The following is a 20,377-nucleotide window of genomic DNA, read 5'->3' on the forward strand; positions in this document are numbered from 1 at the left end:
AATATCATTTCTGCCTGTGAGGGTGTTCCCAGAAGAGATCAGCATTTGGGTCTGTGGACTCAGTAAAGCCGATGGCCCTCCTCAACATGGGTGGGCATCATCCAGTGCCCATGGGCATTGATTCATGGGCCTGAGTAGAAGAAAAAGGCAGAGGAAGGTGGCCCTTTTTCTCTCTGCCTGACTGCTTAAACTGAGACATTGGTCTTCTCCTGGCAGTGGCCTTAGACTCACAATCCTGGCTCTCCAAGTTCTCAGGCTTTCAGACTTGGAATGGAACTACAGCGCCATTTTCCTGGGGCTCCAGCTTGAAGTCGGCAGGTCACAGGACTTCTTAGCTTCCATAATTGCGTGAGTCAGTTCCTTCTAATGAGACTTATTATAAGGAATTGGTTCTGTTTCTCTAGAGGACCTTGACTAATACAAAGCCTTATGGCTACGTGCTGGATATATTTGACACCTGATTTTGCAGGCTGTCAGACCTCTCTTGGCCTTGCCCATCTCCCCTTCTTAGGCTAGATTTAATCACCCATCTCTTCAAGGGCCTCTCATCCCATCCCTCCTCACGCTCATCTCCTTGTCCTCCTTCCACAGCTGCACCTCCGTCCCCACTGCTGTGTCAATCCAAATGCTTGTTTTCACTCTCCCTGGCCCGGGGCTGCCGGACAATACTTGGGAAAAAGCACATCACCATGCTGAAGTGGTTCCGTTACACATTTATGAGCCTCTCAGCCTCTGCTGGGCCGCCACTGCTGCTCGCTCATCTTTTAATTATCTCTAGTTGACCTTCTCTTACTTTCTCTTCAGCGGCTGCCCCTGACCTCCATCCCCTCCACCCAACCCACCATCGCCTCCTCATTCCCAGCTCATGGGGAAGCTGGGGCTCTACAGAGATAATGGAGACCCTCAGAGACGATCTATCTCATGTATGCCCCTGGGTCTTCTTAATTTGTCTATATTTTTACCTATATTTGCTTCCTTCATGATTCTATTTGAAGGAGTTATTACTCATCGCCAAAGTTAACCTTTCTAGCAGTAACTGCTGACTCCTTTGCTTCCTGTTTTTTTCTCTAGAAAAAATTTAATTCCCTCTCTCATATATCCTCCTTCTCACTCTCTCTCATTCTCTCTGTCCCCACTCCCCCCCGCCAAACCCCAGGCTTTTCTCCCTGATATACAAGTATGCCCACACTTCCTCTGCCTCATCCTTTTCCCTTTTCTTTCTACACTGCTTATCTTTCAAGATCTGCCACATGGGTCCCTATCTTCCCACTGCCTAAGTAGTTCCTACTTGCTCTGTCAAGTGGTCCTTGCCTTTGCTGCCCAGTGGAACCCTATGGGGGCCTAACTCATTGATTTTTAAATTTCTGGTTCCCAACAGACATCCTAGAACACTGCAAGAGGCCAGTGGGCATCTGCTAGTGGAACCAGGAAGGATGATGTGTGGGTGGTCCAGAGAGAAAGGCAGAGTAGGAGCAGGGACACGATGGCACTCTGCGGAGGGAGAGCAGGACTTGGCATCTGTGTGTCACGTGAAGCAAGGACTAGAGTTGCTCACAAAATCTTCCTTGCTCCGGGTGTCAGGGACAGAATGCTGAGCTGGGCAGCGCCTGTGTCTGACATAATATGTTATATATTATGGTTTTATGCTTGTGTGCTGGGAAGGAGCAGAATTGGATTATCTCCCTGCCCCAGGAAATAGCCATGTAGTAAGCGGTAATGGGATCAACGTGCACGGACTGAAATTCTCTATAACCTCCCAGGGAAAAGAGCAGTGGGAAGAATTCTCTCTCAGGGAGAAGGTGTGTGGGCCTCAACGTTGGGGATAAAGAGAGACCTGTTAAATCAGGTGACGGCTTCGGGAGCTGCCAGAACAGAAGGTGGTGCCAGAGCCCCCCAGGCTGGACCACTTTTCCACCTGCCTCTCTGGCCAATTATGCTAAGTGAGATTCTCTCCTGGTGTAAGAGGGACGTTACCAGCCCTTTCTTCAGGGCACAAAGCTGCACAAAGCTTCTTTCCTTTTTTCTTCCCACTTCTTTTTACTCACTGGCACTTCTGTGTCTTCGATTTTTTGCCCACATTGCCGTTACAGCAACTTTCAACCATATAATGTCGTAGATATTTGGCATTGAGGATTTAACACTAGTGACTTCTACTTTAGGCATCGTATCCCAAAGAGCCATGGCATGGAGTAGTTTGTCATGTTGCTAAAGTATGAGTCTGTATGACCTGCTCCGTGATGGGGGGGGCGGGAGTTAGTTAACAAGTTAGTGAATCTGGTCAACTGCTCAACCTATGCATTTCATTATTGCTTTTTTATTCATTCATTCGACAAATATTTTTTGAGTATCTAGTATATGCCAGCCCCTACGTTATGATGCTAGGCTGGCGATAAAGTGGAGAATGAAAAGGTTCTCTGCTCCCGTGGACTGTACCTTTGGGAGGAGGATGAGGGGAGGGAAGAAGAATAAACAAAACAATTAATTTCATGTGGTGATATGTTCTATGAAGAAAATAAAGCCGGGTGATGTGATGGAAAGTGAGAGAGAGAGGTGAGCATTGGAAAGGAGCCCTGCCCACTGCAGTGTTATTCACAGCAGCCAAAAGGTGGAAGCAACCCACGTGTACATCAGTGGATGGATGGATAAACAAAATGTGTATTCATAAAATGGAATATTATTCAGCCATAAAAAGGAATGGAATTCTGATACACGCTACGATGTGGATGAATCTTGAAAACGTTATGCTAAATGAAATAAGCCAATACAAAAGGGTAAATATTGCATGATTCCATTTATATGAATAGTTAGAAAAGGCAAATTCGTAGAGACAGAGAGTGGACTAGAGATTACCAGGGGCTGGAGGAAGGGGGAAGTGGGGAGTCGTTTCTTGGTGGGTACAGAGTTTCTGTTTGGGATGATGAAAAAGTTTTGGAAAGAGGCAGTGGTGGAGGTCACACAACACTGTGAATGTACTTCATGCCACTGATTTGTACACTTAAAGATGGCAAGTTTTGTGTTACATATATTTTACCACAATTTAAAAAAAGAAGAAGGAGGGAGATTTGCAGTGAAGAGAGGAGCCGCCATGTGAAGATGGGGGGAGGGGACCATCCTGCTGGGAGGAACGTCAAGGGCAAAGATGGCAAGGCAGGAAAGAGCTCGGATTGTTTTTGGTTCTCCATTGCTTTGTGCATAGTAACGATCGTAAGTGTTAAAGATGTTTCTTTGTTAAAAAAAAAAAAAAGCTTCAGAAAGGAAGTTGATGGTCACTGCTGGCGGGGGTAGTGAAGAGGTTTAAAAGCAATGGTACGGATGAGTTTGGGGATTTTCAGAGCTCTCCAAATGCCTTCCTCAGGAAGGCAGAGAGTCCTCTGCAACTCTCGGTTTGCAGGTCCAGCCTCCCATCCAGCTGTGAGCATCTTGATGCTGCCCAAGGTTGTACTGTTTCAATTCTGTGCCTCCTACACTTGTATTTGGTGAGTGATGGGTGATTAAGTAGACGACCTGGGAGTCATTTACATGTGGGACTATGTAGGTTAACAGTGCTAAACCAGCAAGCAGGAGAAATGGATTCTTGGCCTAGTTCCGCCGTTAACTAGTTGTGTGTGTATAGATAAATGGCTTAGTCTATCTGGGCTTCAGATTCTTCCTCCATAAAATGCATGCTTTGGACAAGATTAGAGAAAACAGATATATAATACACATATTCCTTTTCACACGTCTGACAGTAGGGCCAGATGGTGATGTGTGGACACCCCAGGCCTGATTGGCCCTCCTCCAAGCCAATATTCCTTACAAGTTTTTTCAGTATTTACTTGCCTGGGGAGGTGGAAGAGGTTAAAAGCAACTGATTTTTTTTTTTTGTACTAATAAAAATTGTATTTATGAATTTACTTCAACAAGGCAAAGCAGAATCACTGAAAAATTGTTTGTGTGTGTGTGTTCTTGTTTCCTCTTTGGGTTTCTTTAGTCCACTTTAATGTGTATATAATAAAATAAATTTCTTCTTCTGAGAAAAAGGCACTATATCATGGGATATTTAGATTGAGATTTTAAGTTCACTGGGAATGCCTGAGAAAGTTGTAAGAGGTTTCAGTAGAGCTGGGCTTTTAAAATTTTTCGTGTCAGGATGCTGTCTGCTTTGGTGGGAGTGGGAAAAATCATATTTAACTGGTTGATCTCAGTGATGTTTTAGTGTTCATTTTGGATCAGCGTTTCCCAACAGCTGCCCCAAAGGCCTGGAACTCCCGTAGCTGTCCAGGGTAGACATTGCTAACAGATCACAGCACTCCTTCCTGCAGAGCCCAGACGGGACTCCAGCTTTCTCGCCACCACTTCTAGTTACGGATTCCATTGGCCATCCTCGGGCTGGGTGGATGCTGTGATTCCTTCTGACCTCAGTGTTGTAGAACTCTGTGATCTGAAATTTTGCATGATTTAAAAGGAATCACCGTTTGTCTGGGACCTAAGTAACTGACATGTAATTTGGTTTCAGACATGTTGATGTTTATGTAAATGTTTGTGTAGAAGAAAATGATGTTGGAAGCTAGAAAAATCCCTCCTAGACATCTTTCCTGGTTTTATAGCATTTAAAAGAAGTGACAATTGAAGGAAATTTTATGGAAATATTCTGGGCTACTGTCAACTAGTATGGAGAGCAACTGAAGACCTAGAATTCAGAGGGTGGTCCTAGAACCTGGACGGAAGGAAGACCTTGCTTTTCAGGAACCAAACAGCTTTAGCAATGGATTGAGGTAGGAAATGATCTAGGAAGATCTGTTGACAACTGCAAAGGCTTTATTTATGTAAACTACACCAAGCTCCAATCTAAATTAGGTTGAACTTTGAAATAGCCAATGCTGTAGCAGAATAGCTTTTGCTCCCAAAGGCTGACAATGGGAGTATTTAAGTATTTAAGGAGCTCACAAGCTTTAGAGATTAAAAAAACATGGTTTTGAATCCTGACTCCTGCAATTACTTGCTGTGGGACCTTGAAATAAGTAATTCATCATCTTTGAGTCTGTTTGCTTATCTGGGCAATGAAGATACTTATCACTTAACTTTCGGCATGTGGTGAGGCTTAAATAAGGTATCAGTGGTGACACCTGCTGAGGCCCAGAGCAGGCATGGAAATACAACCTGGGTGATTGCATCAAGCATGAGGAGGGCTTCACGGACACTTTCCAGTAAGGGGTCTGTGGTTGGGGCACCATGAGGGCACTGATGAACTTGGAACCAGAAATTGGGTCTGTGGAGGAGAAACACGAATCAGCTGTACAACCCAATAGGAAAACAATATCAAGAGGCAAATCACAACTTAATCAAGGAGATGAAAATGGATACAATGTGTTTCGATCAAACGGGGCGGGGGGGGGGAGGGGAAGATTATCCTACCGTTGGGATTATAAATCGGCATGGCCATTTGGAAAGGCAGTTTGAAAGTTTTGTCAAATTCCACTCAGCAGTGTACCCCTCCTCCCCTATATGATGGTTCTGCCCTACACAAACCACCAGAAGAGGAGGAAACCCTTGCCATGGTTTATGTATTCTTTATAAGTTACAAAGTCCTGTCATATGACATGTGCATTCATGTTTTTGTAATTTATTACCTATTGGAGTGTAAGCTCAGTGAGGTCAGTGTCTTTGTCTCTCATGTTCATAAACACACCATCATGAAATGCACAACATGAATGTATAGAAAAGATTCTAGAAAGTTCTAGAGAGAGAAGAAAAAAAAAACCTTTCATATGCATCATAACAGCAAATCAGAAAATATGTTGTGTTTAAACATACGTAAATGATACCCTACTGTATGCATTATTCTGCAGCTTGCTTTTTTAGTCAGCATTTGGCTTGCAGGTCTAGCCATATAGGTACTTAGAGATCTACAGCTATTCTGTTTAACTTCAGATTCTGTCATCACTGCACTATTGCAGGGGTAGCAAACTCAAATTCTACAGAGGTTATGCAGGACACCTAAATGTGAGGCAGCCTTGGAGGAAGAGGTGTTATAATCAGATATTATGCCTGCCTAATTACATGGCCATATAAAATGTTGCATATGCCAACTAAAATCACCAAACAGAACATTCACCAAGGTTATATTTTGCCTAAGAACTAGCAGTTTGTGAACTTTGCTGTTGTTTTCTCATACTTAATGTTATGGGTAATCTTTTATGGGTAACCATTGGTATTTTAGGTTATTTCCTCTTTCCCTCCCAAATTAGGACTAACTTCGGTTACAAATTTGGGGATTAACTTGAGAACACAGAAGATAGGAAAAGGAAGATCGAAATGTCAGTTGCATTTCTTAAAGCTGACTGGAGAAAGTGATTTTAGATCTGTGGCCAAAGGGACTTAGAGTCTCTCCTCTTGATTTTGACAGAATCACGGGCAGAGTCACGGTACACCTGCACATCTCCACCTGAGGGCTGGACTCCTACCACCTGGCAGGTAAGGAGACAGGGTGCACACTTTTTATAGCTTATGAATTTGCCCAGACAGGAGTAGGGGCTGGGCCAGGCAAGCTCAGTTCCCTCTTTCAAAAGCAAATATCAGATAAAGCACTGCTCTTATGCGAAGAAATTAGTAGAGGTGGAGAGAAAAGGTAGGAGTGTTTTCCTCACAGAAGTTCCTCTTCACTGAAAGCATGAGACTAGTAGGGAGGTTGATTCCCTTAATAGATAACCAACATTTTGTCTCTGGAAACTTCCCTTCCTCCTCCTCCTCCTCCTCCTCCTCCTCCTCCTTCTCCTCCCTCTCTCATGTAACACATTTAACTAAGACAACTCTTGATCCTGGTTTCTTTTCATTAATTTTTCCAGCTACATGGAGAAAACCTTTTCATTGCTAGCTTTTGGTATTTCTATGAGTCATGGATTCTTTCTTCTGATACATCTTTGATTACTGTTTTTATTCTATTAATTTTGATCTGTTCTCTGATTCATTATCATTTCTCTTACAATTTTCAACTCTTTGTTTTTTGTTTTTTGTTTTTTGTTTTTTTTAATTTATTTATTTTTTGGCTGTGTTGGGTCTTCGTTTCTGTGCGAGGGCTTTCTCTAGTTGTGGCAAGCGGGGTCCACTCTTCATCGCAGTGCGCAGGCCTCTCACTATCGCAGCCTCTCTTGTTGCGGAGCACAGGCTCCAGACGCGCAGGCTCAGTAATAGTGGCTCACGGGCTTAGTTGCTCCGTGGCATGTGGGATCTTCCCAGACCAGGGCCCGAACCTGTGTCTCCTGCATTGGCAGGCAGATTCTCAACCACTGCGCCACCAGGGAAGCCCTCAACTCTTTGTTTTAAAAATATGTTGATTTCCGTAGGTTTTTTTCATCCCCTCTCATACCTTCATTTTCCTCCTAAAATTCATGTCTCCAGCCCAGACTTCTGTCCTAAGCTTCAGATACATATATCCAATTGTTGTCAAGTTCAATGTATCAAAAAGAAGTTCTTTTTAAAGATTATTATTTTTTAAATTTATTTTTAAAAGTTGAAGTATAGTTGATTTACAATATTGTGTTAGTTTCAGGTATACAGCAAAGTGATCTGGTTATACATATATATGTATATGTCTATATTCTTTTTTCTATTCTTTTTCATTATAGTTTACTACAAGATATTGAATATAGTTCCCTGTGCTGTACAGTAAATCTTTGTTGTTTATCTATTTTATATATAGGAGTGTGCATCTGTTAATCCTATACTCCCAATTTATCCCTCCCCCACCTTTCCCTTTGGTAACCATAAGTTTGTTTTCTACATCTGTGACTCTGTTTCTGTTTTGTAAGTAAGTTTATTTGTAGTATTTTTTAGATTGCACATATAAGTGAGATCATATGATATTTGCCTTTCTCTGCCTGACTTACTTCACTTAGTATGATAATCTCTAGGTCCATCCACATTGCTGCAAATGGTATTATTTCATTCTTTTTTATGGCTGAGTAATATTCCGTTGTATACATGTACTACATCTTCTTTATCCATTCATCTGTCAATGGATACTTAGGTTGCTTCCGTGTCTTGGCTATGGCGAGTAGTGCTGCTATGAATATTGGGGTGAGTGTATCTCAAAAAGAAGTTCTTATCTTCCCCTTAAAACTTGTTCCTTCTCCTGACTTACAGCCTATATACCCTTTAAACCACGTGGATTGAAAAATCATGTCTTCTTTTTAAGGTTCGTTGAGAATATTAGATGAGATAATGCAAGTGGTTGCTGCTTAGCTGTCAAGAAAAATGTGTACATAAAAGTCTTCTTGCAGAATGTGAGCCTGCATTAGACTGTAAAGCACAGCTGTTACCCTAGGACTCCTTCACTTCCTGTGTTATGTTCAGTGCTTTCCTTTTATTCTTGGTAGATTCCTAAGAAAGACTGAAAGGCAAGGAAAAGTTTTGAGTCCTCATATACGTCTTAAAACATCTGTATTGTTTCTCATATTCAATTTATGATTTAGGTGGGTATAAAATTCCAGGCAGTAAGTTCTGGCAGTAAGTTTTTCCCCCAGAATTCTGAAGGTTTTGCTCCATTATATTCCAGTGTCTGATGTTGCTTATAAGAGGCCTGTTGTGTTTCTGATTTCTTTTCCTTAGCATATAACCCATTATTTTTTCCTTTCTGGGTATTTTTATTTTTTAATTTATTCTTTAGTGTAGTTATATACCAATTTTACTTAAAAAAAAGTCTGGGTGGGCGGGGGAGCTGCCACACAGGGTGGAAAGAAGCATAAGAGTAGATCAGGTGGTTTCAAAGATCCTCAGAGAAGCGCTCAGAAACTCTATTCCAACCAGGTCCTCATTACCTCTGGGTATTTTTAGAACCCTTTCTTTATCCCTGGGGTTCTGAAATTTCAAAACAGTGTGCCTTATTTGGCTTTTTATTACTCATCTTGCAGAGTATTTTATGGGCCCCTTCAATCTGGACACTTACTGGCTTTCAGTTCTGAAAAGTACTCTCCTATTATTTCCTTTGATGATTTCCTTTTCTTTATTTCCCCTGTTGTTTGAAAGTCCAATTATTTAGATATTGTGATTTCTGAAAAAAAACCTCTTTTCCTTCCTCCACTGTTTTCTACCTCTTGATCTTTTCGTCCATTTCTGGACTGTTTCCCCAACTTTATATTCTATTATTGAATTTTTGTTATCAAATGTTTTGATTTTCAAAAGTTTTCTCTTTGTTTTTGAAATGACCATTTGGGTAGTGTGCTGTTCTTTTTGTAATACGCAGTGTGTAGGGGCGGTGTCTCCTTTCACTCCACTAAAGAGTCTATTTACAGATTTTTCTTCTACTCCTTCAGTCGTGTCTGAATCATCCAGGTTTCTTATTTATATTTATTTGTTTTGCTCTTTTTCTTTCAGAGGCCTTTCTCAAGTGTCTGGTTGTCCTTTGCTGGCCATGTCTTTTTAAGGTGGCAAAATATCCTTAATGTAGGATTTACCATTTTAACTATTTTTTTTCAGTATACAATTCAGCAGAAATAAGTAAATTTACATTGTTGGGCAACCATCACTACTATCCATCTCCAGAACTTTTCCATCATCCCAAACTGAAATTACGTACCTATTAAGCCGTAACTCCCTATTTTCCCCTCCCCCAGCTCCTGGTAACCATTATTTGACTTTTTTTTTGATGAATTTGACTATTCTAAGTACTTCATGTAAGTGGAATCGTACAATGTTTGTCCTCTTGCGTCTGGCTTATTTCACTTAACATAATGACTTTAAGGTTCGTCCATGTTGTAGCCAGTGTCAGAATGTCATACCTCATAAAGGCTGAATAATAACCCATTGCCTGTCTATACCACATTTTGTTTATCCATTCATCCGCTGATGGGCACCTGGGTCGCTTCCATGTTTTACTTCTGTGAATGACGCTGCTGTGAACATGGGTGTACATATATCTGTTTGAGTCCTTGCTTTCAATTCTTTTCATGTATTTTTGAAAGTGAGACAGTAAAAAATTATTAGAGACTCTGTGTGTACATGTGTGTGCTGCTTGTCTGGGAGCTCCCAGTGGATGAAAGGGTGTCAAAATCACTGTCTGTTAGCGGATCCCAGGAAGAGCATATCCGTTCAAAGGTGTATCTGTGCGGCACAGGCTTTCTCTACATAGGGCAGGAGTATCGGAACATTTACAACATACAACACAGCACTTCACTCAATGCCTACAACTTACGGCGTGAATGGTGTGTGGGCGACATTCTTTCTCACCTTCCAGGTGTAATTTCCCTGTACTTTGGTATTTCTTTGATACTTGTGATTGTGATTTGGGAGGCCAGGGATGGGATGCGGAGGGAGAGAGATGTACAATTATATGTTTGTGCTCAAGTTGCCTGGATTCTTGGAAATTCCTCTAATATATATATATTTTCAGTCAGCCCTGGAAGTAGAGATCATATTTTATGAGCACCAGCTACTTATCTAACTGTGTAGATAGTTCAGGACTAAGCAAATGTTAGCTCCATCTTGGAACATAATGAAGATGCCTGCAGGGAACAGAGTGGGAGGTGGTCTCCAGGAGGCTGGGATTCTGGCTCAGGCCCAGCCTCCGCCCGTGTGGTCTGTTTTCAGAGGCTCTGCTCTGGCCTTTGCAGCCAGCAAGCTCTCCAGTCCAGTAGGTTTCCTATGAAAAAATTCACTTTTGGATTTTTATTTAAGTGGTCTTTTTTTAAAGGAAGAATGACTTCCATTGGAGCTTTTCTCACAGACAAGGTCATGATATCGTTGTCTCGATGCTTGCTCCTGAGCAAAGCACAAGGCCGAGGACAGGAGGGGTGGGGGGCAGAGCCTGAGCAGCTGGTGTTTGTCTCAGCCTCTTCCCGAGCCGCTTCAGAGCCGTCAGAGAATAGGGATGAGGCATCACCATTCCCTGCCCAGCCCCGGTGCGAGGCCTGAGGTGTGATGTGCGGATACGGAGGTGTGTTTGCGCTGGCTTTTATTTATTTATTTATTTCTTAAAATTTTTTTTCTTTTTTTTTTTTTAATAGATTTATTTTATTTATTTATTTACTGGCTGCGTTGGGTCTTCCGTGGCTGTGCGTGGGCTTCTCTAGCTGCCGAGGGCTGCTCATTGCGGCAGCTTCTCTTGTTGCGGAGCACAGGCTCCAGGCGCTCAGGCTTCAGTGGTTGTGGCACGTGGGCTCAGTAGTTGCGGCTCGCGGGCTCTAGAGCGCAGGCTCAGTCGTTGCTCTGCGCATGTGGGATATTCCCGGACCAGGGCTCGAACCCGTGTCCCCTGCATTGGCAGGCGGATTCTTAACCGCTGCGCCACCAGGGAAGCCCCTGCGCTGGCTTTTAAATGATGCTCTTTCTAATCTCACTTTTCTGCTGCTGGGGAGTTTATGTGAAATCAGTGCATGCCTACTTCAGTTTTGCTCCCATTGATGTTATCGGTATTCATTTATTTACTTTACACCTTTTTAGACGGATGATGTAAGATTTGGCAGTTTCTTTCTTGACGTCTTGCACTCTTGTCAGCAGAACGCCACCTGCCATCATTCCGCAGTGGTGCTTGTGGATGTGTTTCAGAAACTGGTTGATGTCCTGTGAACCAGATTTGCATAAGCCTCTCAGTTTCTGCTAATGAGTGGAAGATGGTTCCCAGGGCCTGCTTTCACGGACAGCGATGGTTAAACCTCCAGAGGTCTGATGGCCTTATGTGGACACAGGTGGAAGCAGACTCTGCAGACAGGCAGGAGAACTTCTGACAGTGTCTCTGCTTCCTTCGTCCTTTGGAACCAACCAGAAATCTGACATTTCTTCCAGGAAATGTCACATATTTCCCCATCAGGTGCTTCTTCACAATTCTTTCTTTTTCATTGCATTTTATTTTTCACTCAGATAAAATTTACCAACAGTGAATGCACAGATCTTAGCCTCATACTCTGATGGGTTTCGACAACTGTATCTACTCATGTAACCCACACCCCAGCAAGACAGAGAACATTTCCTTCATGCCGGCGAGTTCTTTGTGTCCCACCCAGTCAATCCGTGCCTCCCAGCCATCACCGCTCTGATTTCTGTCACCAGAGATCCGTGTTGCTGGGTCTAGAGTTTCACATAAATGCAACCGTCCATTGTAATCCTGCACTGCCCATCCCTCTGTGTCTGGCTTCTTTTGCTCACCCATGTAATTGTGTATATTAGCAGTTTGTTCTCTTTATTGCTGAGCCCTCGTCCACAATATTTTTTATCGTGGGATATACTACTTAAAAGGAAAACCCTTTCTCTACCTACAGAATACTTCTGCCACCAAATGGCTGGGTTCTCCCCTCCCATTAAACAGTTCTGACACCAGCTACCCAGACTCAGTACCGACTCTGTAAGGACCCAGTCCCACAAGACTGTCCCCCACGTCAGACCAATTGCAAGTCCCAGGTGGTCACTCGTACTTCTGACCAACCATCTATAAATCAGGGGTTCCTACGACCCTCTCCTCAGGTTTGATAATTTGCTAGAGTGGGTAACAGAACTCAGGGAGACACTTATTTACATTTACCAGTTTATTATAAAGGATATGATAAAGGGCACCGATGAACAGAAAACATCCTGCTAAGTGAAAGAAGCCAGGCACGAATGGCCACGTAATGGATGACTCAATCTGCATGAAATATCAGGAATAGGCAAATCTCTGCAGAGAGAAGGCAGCTTAGAGGCTGCAGGGACTTGGGGGAGGGGAGAATGGGCAGTGACTGCTTAATGAGTGGGGTTTCCATGAAATGTTCTGGACAGTGCGGATAATTGTTCAGTACTGTGAGTGTACTAAATGCCACTGAATTGTATGTATACTTTAAAATGGTTAAAATGGTGAATATTATGCCATGTGCATTTTACCACACACACACAAAATATCCACCCCATTGCATAGGTGGGAAAACTGAGTCTCAGATATGCAAAGGCTTAATCCAGGTTCACACACAGAGAGAGCATCAGAGCTAGGGATTAATCCATCTGATTAGGCCAGCTGTGTGCTAAATGCTGAGAATACAGAAAATATAGAAATGAAGGGCGCACCACTGAACCTCCTTTCCTGGGCTTTACTGGTTTTCCCTTCTGCTTGGACTGGGCTAGCAGGTGCAGGGCGAGCTCTGCACCTGCAAGCCACACCATCGCCACTGCGTTCCTGGTGACAAGGCGCCCAGGCTGGTCGACTCCAGGCTGAGCTGGCGTGGTGGCACCAGGCACGCGGAGACTGAGGCTGCTCTGGGCTTTGGCCCCAACCCTTCCGGATAGGACACAGCTCTGCCACGCCCTCCAGCCCCTATCCCTCCTCTGCCAGCTGGAAGGCTCTCTCCTGTCAGCAGGTGGTCACCCTGGAGGTCTTTGTTCTGCTAATCCTAATTCCCTTGTAAGAACAGAAAGGCTGCCTCTGAAATCAGGCCGCCTGCCGTGAGAGAAAGCTGGGTGGGCATTTGCTCAGCAGCAGACATCCACTGCTCAGTGCTTCTGTCCTAAAAGCTTTGTTGTGCTCTCTTCCCTTTTGGGCTCAGTGACTTAATCCTTCTGGATTTTTGTCCCCGGTACCCTTAACTCCTGGAGCCTTGTGAGGCTATAAATCACTGAGAATCCTGCAGAAAGGAAGCGGAAGGGCAGAGTGCGAAGTTGAAATAACTAAGTCTTTATCACCAAGTCCCACCCTCCATTCCGTCCCAACTCTTTTCCATCTTATTCCGTCTGAATTTTCCTTCCAGAAGTTAGAGGCCACTCTGCTGCACTTGGCTAATAGTAGACCTGCTCCCTTCTACATCTGGCAAGAGGTTGGGTGATAGAGTCTGCCAGACTCAAAACAGATGATCAAGTGAGTGGTGGCCTTGGACTCGGAAGGTGTTTATTTGAACTTCTCTTCCCAACTTCCCTTGTTGATCGTAAGAAACTCTGCTGCAGATATAGTGCCCCATGTTATTCGGGCAGAATCAAAATCAATAGGAAATTATTTTTTAAGCTTTATTATAAAGAATAATAAAAATTGCTCATGCAATTATGGAGGCTAAGTCCAAAATCTGCAGAGCCGATGTCCCAGTTCAACTCTGAAGGCCATCAGGCTGCTGTAGGACCAGGAAGAGCAGATGACCCAGTTCATCGTATCAAGCAGGAGAATTCTCTCTCACTCGGGGAAGGGTCAGCTTTTTGTTCTATTTAGACATTCAACTGATTGGACGAGGCCCACCAACATTAGGGAGGGCAATCTGCTTTATTCATTCTACTTATTTAAATGTTATTTTCATCCAAAAACACCCTCACAGAAACACCCAGAATAAATTTGACCAAATGTCTGGTCACCCTGTGACCCAGTCAAGTATCACCTCCCTTCCAGTCTGTCCTCCGGGCCTGTGAAGTTGTCCCCAAGGGCTGGACTCAGCATGAGAAGGGAGGAGTTGGGATTTATCTACAAGGGACCACTGCCTTTGAAGGTCAAGAGTCTTCCAACTGGGACAAAGAGGCAGGGGCTTGGAGAAGGGTCCCCCTTTGTGCTTGGGCCCTTGGCTCCCTCTCCCAGACAGGCAGGGTCCCATCCACGTTCCTCGGTGCCACTTTCATCTTTTTCCCACATACTCACACTCAGCAAAGGAGGAATCTTCCTGCAGTATAGAGCTCACTCCCCAAGAGGAGACCCAGTGGGCAAGATGCTTTATAGCTCGACGTCTAGATATCAGACCCACTGTAATTACGGGAGAGGAACTGGACGTGTCTTCCTCTGTCCAGATAAACCAGAAAGCTCTGATGAGACAGATAATAAGCTCATGGAGTTTATCAGGAGGAGAAGTGTGAGACTGCCGTAGTGTCGTAGGCTCGCGCAGAGACCAAACCTGATAGACTGTGCGGGAAAATGTCCAAGCCAGTCCTAGCCTTTAGTTCACACCCAGCGATATTGGTCCCTTTGTTCATTTCCCGATGGATGTATGGATTTTATCAATGCTAAGTAGACAGAACCTGGCTCTGTTCAGGGGGAAATCCCATGGATACATTGATTTCCTCCTGACCCAGAAAGAGGGACTTTCTGGGTGCAGCAGTTTGTACATCGTAATTTCCCCGCTCCTGGAGGCCAGAGATCCAGTGAGTCCTTTCTGAAGGTGACTTCTTTGCTCTTTCTCAAAATGCCCAAGCCACACAGCCTCCTCTCAGATTTCTAAGCGAGGGGTGGGCTGCTCTGGGTACGAGCCCAGGCACCCCTCGCAGCACATGAAAATTTGATCCGTGCACTAAAGACTGTCTTGCTTAATGCAGTCGGGCCCTTTGTCCGCAAGAGCTAATACCCTTTTGGGAAATGCCGTGACTTAAGCTGAAATGTCAGGGAAGGGGAGAGGGTGGAGAGGGAATGCGGACCTCTGCCATCCAACCTGCTGTCTCCAGCCACTTAATAACTTGGCTAAAAGCCACAATCATTACAGAGCCATCATCCAGGCTCCAGCCCCTCGCTGTCTTCCCAAGCAATCAACAAGATTTAGTAAGCCACCAGCTGGAATCTATGTCACTTAAAAAGTGTGGTTTCTTAGACCAGTCCTACAGAGACCTGGGCATTTGATTAGCTTCCATTTGGAGACCAGGAGGCTGTGGATGGAGCCAGCTGTTAGGCCTTCCAAGTGCGTGCCTAGAAAAAGTAGGCACTTAGCACACGGCCCGCTCACCTCCACGTTGTCCTCACTAAACGCGACTCTTCCATCATTTCATAGCACTTTTTTTTTTTTAATTTATTTATTTTTGGCTGCGTTGGGTCTTCCTTGCTGCGTGCGTGCGTGCTCTCTGTAGTTGCCGCGAGCGGGGGCTACTCTCCGTTGCGGTGCGTGGGCTTCTCATTGCGGTGGCTTCTCTTGTTGCGGAGCCCGGGCTCTAGGCACGCGGGCGTCCGTAGTTGTGGCTCGCGGGCTCTAGAGCACAGGCTCAGTAGTTGTGGTGCACAGGCTTCGTTGCTCCGCGGCGTGTGGGAACTTCCCGGACCAGGGCTTGAACCCTTGTGCCCTGCATTGGCAGGTGGATTCTTAACCACTGCGCCACCAGGGAAGCCCATAGCACTTTTTTTTTGATGGAGCTGTGATTGAGAGGAAGGAGAACCATCAGAGCCTCTTAAGTGTTGCCAAGCTTTTTACGTTCATTATTTTTATAACAACTTCATGAAGTAGTTATGATTATGCCTCATTTTTCACACGAGGAAAATGAGGCAAGGCCACCTTCTCCCTCAACGGGAGTTGAGAGTAAGCCCCATGCGCGCGGCATCTAGGATCTCACCTTCCCAGGAGACCTGTCAACCATCGACAGGGCCTGGGGAGGGGGCTTCAGACCCTGGAGTAAGACCTAGCTTCCCCTAACCTCCTCCTGTCTGGTGACAGGATCCAGAGTGAGCCCCTGACACCCAAACTTCTCTGGGTTTCAGCACTTTGGGCCCCGCTACCACTGCCTTGAGTCCTTCACACTAATCTCATGTCTTCCTTTCTCTGTTTATGTCCACCATATACAAAGCCCCAGATTCCCAGATCTTACCTCTGGCTCATGGAATCCCTAAAGCGGTCCCACATCGCTACTGTATTGCGATTGTATCTCCCACCCCTCCCCGACTCATGGAAACTGTCTACTGTAACTTCCGGAATTCCAGGTTCATCTCAGCAAAATCCTCTATATCCTCAGCATCTTGTCTGGGTCGGAGGGGTCCCCTCATTCTTCTTGCTCTAAAGGGAACCTGGCTCTCGCTGAGGCCAGTTCCCTCAGCAGCTCTCTCACTGACGACTGTGTCTCTCCCATCCTTCTCCCTTGTACCTCTGGGCCTCCTGGTTTCTCGTGTCTGCTTCCAGACCAGCCTTCCTTCCACAGTCATTAAGACCCTCGTTTTATTCTCCTGCTGTCAGGCTACATCAGTCCCGACCCTTTAGCGCTACTTTCCTCTGCCAGCTCCTCTGGTCTCGCCTCTCTTTTCTTGACAGTTTTGTGTCCTGGGTGGCTGTTTCACTCTCTCCAACACCAGTCCCATCTTAATTCTTGGTGATTTCCACATACTTTCGGGTAATTCTCTTAGTTCTTAAGTTCCCCTCCTCCTCCAAGCTTATATTCCACTCTCCTTTGGCAGTTCACCCTCATGGCCTTGTCATGACCAATCATTGCCACGTTCCATACTCTCTGCTTCATACAACTCTCTCTGACCACCACCTGTTTTTCAACCCACTCCATCTAAATAGTGTCTGATTCTGGCGATCGTTCAGTCTCACAGGGACACTCAATCCATTGATCCCACCACTTTTCCCCTGCTCATACCCTTTGGATGTTACTGCTTCCCTCCCATCTGGTTTAAATTCCATGGTTGAACATTATTTTTATTCCTTTGCATGTGCCCTTGACAACCTTGTCGTTTTTACTTTGTGTTACTGTCCCTGCTCTATGCCTGCACCCATCAGCTGACTATGACTGTTAGATAAAACCACAATCACAACGAAGCTGAATCTCTTTTGTTTTGATGCATAACTACAGACTTAGTGCTGCCAGCAGTCCTATCATATTTCCCTGGTCGCTCACTCGCCTTCTCTCCAAGATTCTATTTTACACCTTCTCTTACCTCGAAATCTCCCAAACTTCCTCACCTATCCACACTCTCAGATAGGACCTTGCTTCCTCTCTCACTGGGAAAATAAAGCAATAGGAAGAGGGTTTTCTCAGGCTCCCACCACCAAATCTACTCACTCTCCAGCATCCGTACCATATGCTCTGCCTTCTTGCCTGTGTGTATAGAGGACCTGCCCGTGAGCCCACACATGCCAATCATGCCCTCGCACGTTCATCCTGTCGCTTCCCCTCTACTCTGTGACATCACACCAGCAACCTGGCCCCTCTCTTTCCAGCCTCACTCTCCCCACTTTCTACTGGATCATTTTCATCAGTAGACAAACCTACTGTAATTTGTTCTATCTTAATGAGAAAGCCTCCTGTTGGCCCCATGTTCCCTACCAGCTACCACCTACTTTCTCTGTTCCCTTTTGGACTGAGCAGTAACCTTGACCAGAACATTTTTGTTGGAATGATTGGGGCACAGCCTAATTGGAGTGGGTTTAAGAGAGAAAAGGCATTGGAGCCAGTGAGTCTAGACTATTCTTTCAGGGAGTTTCCTGCGAAGGGGGGCAGCAGACCTCTCTTATACCAGCAGTCAAAGTTAGTTGACATTTAGTGAGTTAAAGTTACAGGAAATGAAGCCAGGAAAGTAGGCTAATACTGATCTGACGCTCGCTAGAAGCCAGGCATGTTCACAGGACCGAGTGGCAGATGACTGTAGAGAGATACAGAAGTTTGTCCCTTCTCTCAAAGACCTCTGGCCGAGCAGGAGAGACAGTGAGGTGAACGGGATGGGCTGGGGACTTGATAGCTGCTAACAACCAGACAGGGGCCTTGCTCGGTCTTTATCTGCCCGAGGACCTCAATTTGCAGCCACTTGGCTTTCTCAGCTCTCACCCTGTTTCCTTCTTAACCTCACCGGAGCTGGACCACATCTTGTCAGACAGACCATGTGTGGGACGCACCTAAGGGCAGACCTGGCTCTGTGTGCGACGGGGCAGCCTCCTTCCTCCAGCTCTTAGGACTCCGATCTTGGATTCTTATGGCGGGGTTGGCCGCACTGGTCTCCTGGTGCTGTCTCATGGGAGGCCAACCAACCACCTCCAGCCGCCCTCTGAGGCTGTTAAGAATATCCTTCTCCATCCAAGGAATGGGACCAGCTCTCTATACCTGTCAGTCTCAACCCCACACCTATTGCAACACAGACAGATGCTATCGACACGCCTGCGCCCACCCTACATCCTGGCTTTAACTGTCCAACTTCCTCACTCACTTCAAAAGCGTATCGGAATACAAGTGATTGAGCATAATACAAAGTTATTCCAAGGAGAACTTTGGTGCTGCTCTGATTAGTTTTAAAAGTAAAGTACTTGTAAGCACTGATTCTGTAACTGCCATTAGTAACTTATTAGTAGCATCCGACATTACAAGGAGTCAGGACAATCCCTGCAGTTGAAAAGTGCAATTGCACAGGCAGCTAATGCGAGCAGGGCCACGCGGATTGCTCGAGTGGGTGCAAGGGCTGGGTGAGGACTGTGGCAAACTTGAGAGCCTGTGTCCGTCAGCAGGGGCAGAAGACCGCTCTCCTCCAGTCTGTCGCTACAGCTCAGATATGACCCATCTTCTACGTTTTCAAAAGAAGCTGGGAGTTCAAATTTTAAGGGGAACCTTCTGATTTTTAAGTACTGAAATGTAATTCAAAACCTCCAGAAACACTGTGCATGACAAACAAAATACAACTGCAAGATGAGTTTGGTCCATGGGCAGATATTCTGCTCTCCTGCTCGCCTACATCTGGGTCTGTGCGTTCCCAGCTCGGCCTCCTCGCTGTCTCTCCAGCTCTGTGTCTGTCTGAGACCTCGCACAGCTGCCCTTCCAGGCCCATATTTCAGCGCCACGCCCTGGAAACTAGGCGTCACCCCTGCTGTCAGAGGAGGGGCTCCTACGTCGCCGGAAGCAGAGGGACATGAGGGGAGAGTGAAGGTGGTGCTTTTCATAATTAACACCCTCATGGGTCACTTGCCCCATGAGGGCCATGGTGGAAGACTGAATCACGGTGACATTTCCAGGGCACGGAGAAACCAACTCAGGAACCGCCGGCTCAGCTCTGCCATGAGCTTCAGGATTTCCTGTGATCCAAGTGCAGGCTGATGGTGGCACCTGTGTCAGCATAACAGCCTCTGCAGGTGCGGGGACACCAGCTGGTGTGGCCTGGGGCTCCATGCTGCTGGGGGGGCCAGCTGGCCCGGGAGGCAGGGAGTCCAGCGGCCAGGGCCTCAAGACGCATCTCCAAGGCCAGCTGCACTTCACCTGGAGTCACAGGGACACAGAATGGGGCCAGAGGGGCTTCGGAGAGGGTGGCTCACCTCCCCCTACACCTCCCCCACTGTCCTGCCGCCACCAGCCGACGCATCAGCTGGGACTGAGCGGGCACTGGGGTTTGCTTTTATTTGTGGGGGGAGACAGTTTGTTTTCGGTTGGGGGTCAGGCCTGCACATCAAGCTGCTCTTCTCTTTTAAAGAAAGAGAAAACAGTAAGGCGTTGATGCGTTTGCTGAGAAATGGAATCTCTGGTCCCTAAATGGAAACTCCATGAGCTCGGGGAATATTCCCTGTGAAATCACGAGGTTCAGCACAGTGGCTGGCACATAGTTCAAGAAATATTGTTGAATGGACAAAAGAAAGAAAGGAAGGGAGGGAGGGAGGAAGGAAACGAAAGAACGGAAAGAAGAGAGGGAAAGGGCGAGGGAGGGAAGCAGGGTAGGGGTGGGGTCTGTGGGAGTTGACTCCAGATGTGAAGCCCTGTGGAACGTATGATAAAGACTCTTTTGTTTCGAGGGGGGGGCGGGTGTTGAATA

At 45.7% G+C, this 20,377-nt stretch overlaps 1 protein-coding gene across 1 annotated transcript in view; it reads left to right on the top strand.

The window, feature by feature from the left end:
* The window catches only part of ADPRM (ADP-ribose/CDP-alcohol diphosphatase, manganese dependent), a 380,897-nt gene that overhangs the window by 159,431 nt on the left and 201,089 nt on the right, over window positions 1-20,377 (top strand). Inside the window, exon 5 of the mRNA XM_036836895.1 lies at window positions 6,386-6,453. Within this exon, the coding sequence (XP_036692790.1) occupies window positions 6,386-6,453 (68 nt within the window). The remainder of the gene's footprint in view (window positions 1-6,385; window positions 6,454-20,377) is intronic.

Source organism: Balaenoptera musculus, chromosome 20, assembly GCF_009873245.2.
Source record: "Balaenoptera musculus isolate JJ_BM4_2016_0621 chromosome 20, mBalMus1.pri.v3, whole genome shotgun sequence".
Lineage (NCBI taxonomy): Eukaryota > Metazoa > Chordata > Mammalia > Artiodactyla > Balaenopteridae > Balaenoptera > Balaenoptera musculus.